We start from the raw sequence: 8,951 nt of genomic DNA, 5'->3' as shown, positions 1-8,951 counted from the left end.
CCCATCGAAAACGTACCGCAAGGCATTACAGGGTAGTAAAGAACTTTTCGGCAAAATCCAAAAACAGGTCAAATTTGTTTCTGAGGGGGACAACTTTTGGCTCAAAAAGCATACCAAAATCTTCAACCCCCTAAGTGGGGGTGCTATCCCCTAAATTTTTTCAAATGGGAATGGGAGTCAAGTGGGGGGTCATTAGAAAGGGCTTTTAATTCTCTATACATCGATTCTTAATTTGAAAAAATTTAGGGGATAGCACCCCCACTTAGGGGGTTGAAGATTTTGGTATGCTTTTTGAGCCAAAAGTTGTCCCCCTCAGAAACAAATTTGACCTGTTTTTGGATTTTGCCGAAAAGTTCTTTACTACGCTGTAATGCCTTGCGGTACGTGTTCGATGGGCTACCCTGTATATGTATGTAGCTTTGTTTATAAACATCTTAAAAACGACAAAATCCAAACAACCAGGGTGACTTTGCAAGATTTCTCATAACGTTAAAATGAATTGATTAAGAAATGTCAAAAAATAAAACCTAATCTTTATTTCGTGAACCATGTTGTTAAGTATAATTTACCAGTCTCGGACATTACAGCCAGCCCTCGCTCCGCTCGGGCGCAAATGCGTTCTCGACTTTTAAATAATACTTACCTCCTTTATGGTGTAAATAACTATTAAGTGAGTCCTGCTTAATTAGTAAAACTACTACCAAAATTTGAAAGGATAAAAAAGACTTCATAGCACTTGCAAATTTATTTTAGAGCAATCGTACAAGCTATTGCCTTAGTTCTAACGACACCTTATATCCGTCTGTGGGTCTCAGGACTAAATTAGCCTTGAGCTTGATATCCTGGATACTCCCGTAGGACGTGCTGACCTTGAACTTTCTCAACACCGTCGCCAGAAGCGTCTTCATGGCCATCATAGCGTACTTGATCCCTGTAACAAAACCACAATCGCACGTTTCCAAATTCAAGCCTAGTGTGGTGATTTTACATACCTAGACAGTTCCTAGGGCCATAGGAGAAGGGCAAATAGGTGCAAGGGTGCCTTTTGGCGACCTCTTCCGGTAGGAATCGGTCCGGATCGAACTTGAAGGGCTCCGGCCAATATTTCTCATTGGTGTGGGTCCTCAGGATCCCAAAGATCACAGAGGTTCCTCCCGGGATCAAGTGGTCACCTGAAATATTTCGGGGTTACAGAAGTACAAGCAATTTTAAACTCTCACCTAGATCGACGTCTTCCTCGATGGCCCTGACGATGACACCAGCCACAGGGAACAGTCTGAGGGTCTCTTTGATGAACCTATCCATATACTTGAGTTTGACCAAGTCTTCTCTTTCCACGGGTCTACTTGGACCTACCACTTCGATTATCTCTTCATAGACTTTCTCCTGGGAAGCTAAATGCGTAAACTAACAAAGCGCTATGGCCTCGAAACTTACCTGTAGGTCCTTGTGGAGCCCTAGCATGAGGAAGACGTAGGAATTTGTAGAAGCCGTTGTATCGGAACCCTAAAAAGTATCGACTTTGTACGGCTGTCTATTACAACCCGTTTTACTCACAGCAATGATAAAGGTGTCGACTTCATCTCTCAATTCCCTTTCAGTAAACTGGTTTCCCTGGCTGGTGATCTCTATTAAGTGATCCAAAAACGTTTTCTTCCTCGAGTCTGAAACAAACCGTTTCAGTATTTGGCCAATAAAACTGAACCGTACTACCTTCTTCGAAATACAGTTTGTTCGCTTTCCTAGATTCGTCAAACAATCGTTTCCGTTGCCTGACCACCTGAAAACAAAGATTTCTTCTTAGATTCTCTCAAAATATTGTCGTTAGCGTTAAGACGGTGTAAGAAAGGGACCCAGTATGCTACCTTGGGGTGCGCTTTTATATATTACAGGGTATCCCACAGTGACGAGACGTTAGATATATTTCAGAGACTACTTCGATTTTAATTTTGAAAATTTGGTCAATAGCGTTTTCAGACATGCCTTTCTCAACTAATATAATGACGTCCACCTAACGATTCCGGTTATACCGGAAGATGACGTCTTCTTCGTTATTTTAAAAGAATTTAGATTCTACTTCAATTTTTAAGTGAACTTTCATAAAGGTTTCCTATTCTTAAAGTTAACCGTTTTTGATATATTTAACTTTTCTGAAAAAAAAAAAAAAAAATTGAAAAAGCACTGCCTAATTCAATAAGATGTGTATTTTACAATAATAAAGTTAAAGCGATAAAAAAGTGACCGCAGAAAAAGCCATTTTTCCCCTTTTTTGAGACTTTGACAGAGGCGACAGGGAAAAACCTAAAAATATTACTTTCAGTTTTTCGAAAATCACCCATTTAGGTGTTGAAAAGACAAAAAAAGTGAACAAATTAAGAATCATCAACAGTTGTAAAACCCCAAATATTTCTTTGTTGTTATCAAAATAATATTATGAACGTGAAAATATCTAATTCGGTGTTTGATACGGTCTTGTAAGAATTGAAAATCAACACTTAATATCCCTAAAGGGGTGAAATCATCCCCTAAACGCCTAAAAATGCAAAAAATATATTAAAAGTTACAATTTTATTTATTTTTCTTTTATACGTGATAATTGAACCGTTAATAACCCAGAATCACTAGATCCGAAGAAAAATACCCCTAAATGAGGGTAAAACCACCCCAAAGTTCAACTATCGGCTTCAAAATACATAAAATAATTATAATGCATGAAAAAAATAATGTTTCGAAATACATTCATTAGAAAAATTTATACACGAGTACTCCCATACATTATTATCAATCATTTTAAAAAATAATCATCCCTCTCAAGGGGTAAAATCATCCCCCAAATATACAAAAATTGTAAATAATATAAAAAAAAATTTTAAAAATTTATTATTATCATACTTGAAGTTTGAGTAACTTCTAATTGTCACATCAGGTGGAAAACACCCCCAAAGTAGGGTAAACCACTTGTGTATAAATTATTCTAATGAATGTATTTCGAAACATTATTTTTTTCATGCATTATAATTATTTTATGTACTTTGAACCCGATGGTTGAACTTAGGGGTGGTTTTACCCTCATTTGGGGGTATTTTCCTTCGGATCTAATGATTGTGGGTTATTAAAATTTATACACGAGTACTCCCATACATTATTATCAATCATTTTAAAAAANCCGATGATTTTCACCCATTTTATATATCGCGTTGACACAATTAGGTAATTATTTTGACAACTATCTGACACTTGCTACGCAAATAAAAGCCAAAGTGATTATTCCCGAGAATAATCACAAGAGATTTATTCCCACTATAATAATGACATAATTGGTTGAAACTTACCCTTGTGACAAATAAAGAAGCATTTCATTGGTTTTAAGAAACGTCAAAAAATAATCAAAATAATATTATGAACGTGAAAATATCTAATTTCGTGTTTGATACGGTCTTGTAAGAATTGAAACTCAACACTTAATATCCCTAAAGGGGTGAAATCATCCCCTAAACGCCTAAAAATGCAAAACATATATTAAAAGTTACAATTTTCTTTCTTTTTCTTTTATACGTGATAATTGAACCGTTAATAACCCAGAATCACTAGATCCGAAGAAAAATACCCCTAAATGAGGGTAAAACCACCCCTAAGTTCAACTATCGGCTTCAAAGTACGAAAATAATTATAATGCGTGAAAAAAATAATGTTTTGAAATACATTCATTAGAATAATTTATACACAAGTACTCCCATACATTATCAATCATTTTCAAAAATAATCATCCCTCTCAAGGGGTAAAATCATCCCCCAAATATACAAAAATTGTAAATAATATAAAAAAAAATTTAAAAAATTTATTATTATCATACTTGAAGTTTGAATAACTTCTAATTGTCACATCAGGTGGAAAACACCCCCAAAGTAGGGTAAACCACTTGTGTATAAATTATTCTAATGAATGTATTTCGAAACATTATTTTTTTCATGCATTATAATTATTTTATGTACTTTGAACCCGATGGTTGAACTTAGGGGTGGTTTTACCCTCATTTAGGGGTATTTTCCTTCGGATCTAGTGATTGTGGGTTATTAACGGTTCAATTATCACTTATAAAAGAAAAAGAAAAAAAATTGTAACCTTTAAAATAGTTTTAGCATTTTTAGGCGTTTAGGGGATGATTTCACCCCTTTAGGGATGTTAAGGATTGATTTTGAATCAGGATAAGATCGTAACAAATACGGAATTAGATATTTTCATGATCATAATATTATTTTGATAACAACATAGAAACATTTGAATATTTTTACAATATTTTTAGGATTTTTCCTGTGGCCTCTGTCAAAGTCCCAAATACAGGCGGATTCTCTTTCTTCTTCTCTTCTCTTTATAGACGACGTAACTAAAACTCTAAGCTTCTCTGCCATAATTTCAAAAAAATGACTTAATTTCATACAGGGTGGTAGAATTTTAATGCCGAATTTAGTCAAATTTAAACCATCTTAACTTTTTTTTTAAATGGAACACCCTGTATATTTTTTCGCAACCTGATGAACAATTTTGTTCTCTTCTGGTTTTAAGGTATTTACTGTTTTTCGTGAAGTCAACGGATATCGCAAAATTTCTTGCGAGGATGGCTGTGATTTTTTTAATGGAACTTCAAAACAAGCACCTAATCTGTCACCAGTTTATTGTTGTCAATTTAACACACACAGTGAATGTTTATTTGAGTATCATTATTATTGTTAAGCCTGTGATTTTTGCCCGTTTTTTCACAATTCGCAGAGAATTTAAAAAATCATAAAAATATGTTTTTGGTCGCAAATTACTTGTAAAAAACTGAAATGAGCATAGCTTTTGGTATTTTGAAAATTTTAAAAACTACCCCTTCTTGAGGGTTGAAAAAATACCTAAAATTAAGAATTTGAATATTACCAATTGTTATAAAAACTATTAGCATGTGAATTATCTTAACATATTTTTTTTGGAATTTTTATAATTATTTCTGATATTCTCTATTTTCGGGGGTGATTCAACCCACTGAGCGCGCGAAGGGTGGATTTTCTAGTTCAACATGCTTATTTCAGTCATGGGAATAAATCTTTCTTTAGATCAAGAATCGTTCGATAGAAAAATGCACATGCTAATAGTTTTTATATTTATTGACAATATTCAATTCTTCATTTTGGGCGCCTTTTCAACCCCTAAATAGGGGCGATTTTTGAAAATTTTCAAAAAACTAAAAGCTATGTACATCTTAATTTTTTACGACGAGTAGTTTAAGACCAAAAACATATTTTTATCTATTTTCTTTAGTTTAGTTTTAATTAGGCAGTGCTTTTTTATTTTTTTTGAAAAAAATTAAATATATCAAAAACGGTTAACTTTAACATTTATGAAAGTACACCTAAAAATTGACGTAGAATCTAAAAATTGCAATAATATACAGGGTTTTCCATTTAAAACAACGAAGATGACGTCAACTTCCGGTATAACTGNAAAAATGCCAAAAATGAAGAATTTGAATATTACCAATTGATATAAAAACTATTAGCATGTGAATTATCTTAATATATTTTTTTTTGGAATTTTTATAATTATTTCTGATATTCTCTATTTTTAGGGGTGATTCAACCCACTGAGCGCGCGAAGGGTGGATTTTCTAGTTCAACATGCTTATTTCAGTCATGAGAATAAATCTTTCTTTATATCAAGAATCGTTCGATAGGAAAATTCACATGCTAATAGTTTTGATATTTATTGGAAATTTCCAATTCTTCATTTTGGGCGTCGTTTCAACCCCCAAATAGGGGTGATTTTTGAAAATTTTCAAAAAACTAAAAGCTATGGTCATCTTAATTTTTTACGACTGGTAATTTGAGACCAAAAACATATTTTTATCTATTTTCTATAGTTTAGTTTTAATTAGGCAGTGCTTTTTTATTTATTTTGAAAAAAAATAAATATATCAAAAACAGTTAACTTTAACATTTATGAAAGTACACCTAAAAATTGACGTAGAATCTAAAAATTGCAATAATATACAAGGTGTTCCATTTAAAATAACGAAGATGACGTCAACTTCCGGTATAACCGGAAGCGTTAGGTGGACGCCATTATTTTAGTTGAAAAGGACATGCCCAAAAACAGTATTGCCCAAATTTTCAAAATTAAAATCGAAATAGTCTCTAAAATATATCTAATGTCTCTTGGTACACCCTGTATGTAAGGATTTTATACTCACTGAGCCAGAGAAGTCATGTAGGGTTTTTAGAGAAGCTTTATATGCCTTGGACCTAGCTGTGAGATTGAAAATGGCGTCGTAGTGGTACCAAATCACAAAAGCTCGGAGAAAAATATTTTCCAGTATTCTGAAGCATAAAAATGAACCAAATCAGTATAAATTTTTATACAAATTACACTGGAATGTACTTAAAAAGATATGCTTGTTTGCCAGATTTAAAATTGAAGAATTTCTCTTTTTATTTGAGATGAAACTAGTTTTTTTTATTTATTTTGATACAACACATACGAAATTTATTTTGAAACGTATTATTCGATGCTACAAGCGTGCCCATTTTATAAAGTTGCTCTCTTCAGTCCACCTTGACATGAACCATAAAACCTGTTTTTAAATGTTTTATTACACTTGTGATACACAATTTCATCAATTCTTACGTTTAGAGAATAATAAAACAATTACTTGTCGGTAAAAGTACTCTACCTTTGATGGCCTTTGTTATAAATACCACGAAAATTTCAATGACGAGAATTTTAATATTTATTAACGTAAAAAATAAATACAGGGAATAGCAAAAATTGCAGTCCAACTAAGTTTTATTGACAAATCTGCAAAAATTATTTAAATAAGCACTACAAAAATTTATGTGACGTTTGTTTTAATATAATATGTTAAAAAAACATACAGAATTGAAAAAAAATAATTAATTTACACCTACCTGTCAATGCACGTAGAAAGTGACGTATCGGCACTAGTTTGGGTGTTTACTTTCACCCCCATTGCAGTTTCTGAAAAAGGAAGAACAATAGTTAAGCACAGAATACCTCAGGGTCCTCTTCCGGGCCCAGTACTCACCGCAGATGATATCTAACGTGCATTTCGACATAATATCGAATATGTCAAACTCCCCTTCCCCTGCAAACTTCCTCATCTGCTCTACCAAAATCTCGGACTGCTCCGAAAAAATCTCCACGAACCCATCTAGAATTTTTTGGCTGAAAGTCGGCATTATGATTTTCCTGTGCCTCTTCCACTTGTCCACTACGAAATGTGTTTTAGTTAGTACACGGTGTGCCTCATGGAACGCCCCTGAGGGCATTGATAAGGGGATACTTACAGGGGGCTGCGAATAATCCATGACCAATAGCCGCTTCGGAGTATTTGTACCACCTCTCCTTAGCCAAACAATGGGGTAGTAATATTTCATAGTATTTGGGATCGGAGACGGCGTAGAACAATCTAGGACCGAACCAGACACGGAATATGCCCGGATATTGATTGTACATCTTCATAATGTTGGAAAATATGTCTGGAAATACCGGAAAATCATTAGAGTCGTGTATTAACGGCTCTGTAGATATTTATTTCTCACCGTATGGGCTGCCGATGAAGTGTAGAGCTGATCCCACCAAAGGAAAAGCGAATGGTCCTGGTAGTTTCCTGGAACACTCGTAGAGTTTCCTTCTGCTCCAGAGAAACTGCAAGTACCAAGTCAACAGGGTGCAAGTCAGGGCGACCAGCAGGAGCTCCAAAGCCGTCCAAGTGTGGGAGAAGGAGCTCTCACGTCTTATAAATGTTGAGAATATTTCTCCCATAGCGGCTCTTTATGATTCTAATGTATAATTTTGTTAATATACAATTTATTTGTATATAAAACGTTTAAAAATGTTTTTTGCCTCAAATTCAATTATTTCCTGGTAGACCAGGGCGGATCTGTCGAAATATTCCACTTCTGAGATGTAAGAGGGGGTTAATTTTTGCTGAAATACCTTCAGTGCAACTCACATAATAAAAGTGTTGATCCCTAGATCTGGGCGAGGTCCGGAACATCTTCAAAATTGCAAAAATGTTTAAAAAATTTAAAAAATACCTTTCTTATCTGAGTTTTTTACTTATATCTTGGACCCTATCTATTTTGGAAGAATATTGAAGAGAAAAAAATTTAGAATTGAATTTTGCACAATATGCTGAAAGTTACAAATGTTTAAATTTTTACCGATGTTGCAAAATAGCAATAATTTATGAAACAATGGTAAAATAATCAAGTTTTTTGGATAATTTTTTAAAAATATTTTAATTGCTCCGAGGGCATTCTAATTTTGGTAAAAAAAACTTTAGAGTATAATAAAATAACACGCCAAATTTTATTAAAATCGGTTAGATAGTTTTCGCAAAATAATTTTTTTAAAAAAGTTTCCATCTTTTCTTTCATTCCGATGTCTCGCTAGCCAAGGAATTCGAATATCGTAATGCCAACTGTCTAATTTGCACATATTTTGTTGTAAATAAATATTATTGCATTAAATATACTGTATATTTTACCCTATGCTATTGCATTTTTTCAATGAAAAGTTTGTTTACATATACAGGGTGGGCCACCAGTAACGCCTCGGTCGCTAGTGACCAAACGGTAAATGTTACAGGAACCTGTTTAGGTGGGTATGTGTAGGTTGATTATGGCTACATTTTAAAAATATTTTGAGATATACAGGGTGTCCAGGAAAAGCGTACCATATCAAAGTTATGTTTTTTTAAATGGAACACCCTGTATTTTACTGCATTTTTGAAAGCACCGTAAAAAAATAGGTGAACTTTATTAAAGGTTCTGCATACCTAGGACTTACAGTTTGTGAGATATTTCAATTTAAGTGAAAATGCAGGCATAGCGTAGAAATTTAATATTAGCAATAAAAAAATAATTTTAAGGAAGCAGCTTTGGAGGGTCTA

At 33.6% G+C, this 8,951-nt stretch overlaps 1 protein-coding gene across 1 annotated transcript; it reads right to left on the bottom strand.

Annotated features, from left to right (window-relative positions):
• Nucleotides 1–767: 767 nt before the first annotated feature.
• On the bottom strand, nt 768–7,819 carry LOC108906345 (cytochrome P450 4C1-like). Its single transcript, XM_018709582.2, has 11 exons — nt 7,597–7,819; nt 7,342–7,533; nt 7,080–7,265; nt 6,943–7,012; nt 6,228–6,354; nt 1,714–1,780; nt 1,558–1,664; nt 1,438–1,506; nt 1,221–1,386; nt 993–1,172; nt 768–931 (listed from the first exon to the last, which is right to left on the bottom strand). Exons 1-11 carry the CDS (start codon nt 7,817–7,819, stop codon nt 768–770), a joined length of 1,551 nt encoding a protein of 516 aa, XP_018565098.2.
• Between the last annotated feature and the right edge of the window lie 1,132 nt (nt 7,820–8,951).

The sequence above is a fragment of the Anoplophora glabripennis genome, unplaced genomic scaffold (assembly GCF_000390285.2).
Source record: "Anoplophora glabripennis isolate ALB-LARVAE unplaced genomic scaffold, Agla_2.0 scaffold59, whole genome shotgun sequence".
NCBI classification, from domain to species: Eukaryota; Metazoa; Arthropoda; class Insecta; order Coleoptera; family Cerambycidae; genus Anoplophora; species Anoplophora glabripennis.
Note: the sequence above shows the minus strand (reverse complement) of the source record. Positions and strands in the feature narration are given on the sequence as shown.

Excerpts from the sequence above, each read along its gene's own strand:
- LOC108906345 (XM_018709582.2), bottom strand. The coding sequence starts at position 7,819 with ATGGGAGAAATATTCTCAACATTTATAAGACGTGAGAGCTCCTTCTCC. Across the intron at positions 6,355-6,942 it reads CTTTCTACGTGCATTGACAG|AATACTGGAAAATATTTTTC; the intron begins GTAGGTGTAAAT and ends TTTATGCTTCAG. Across the intron at positions 1,387-1,437 it reads GGCTCCACAAGGACCTACAG|GAGAAAGTCTATGAAGAGAT; the intron begins GTAAGTTTCGAG and ends TTAGCTTCCCAG.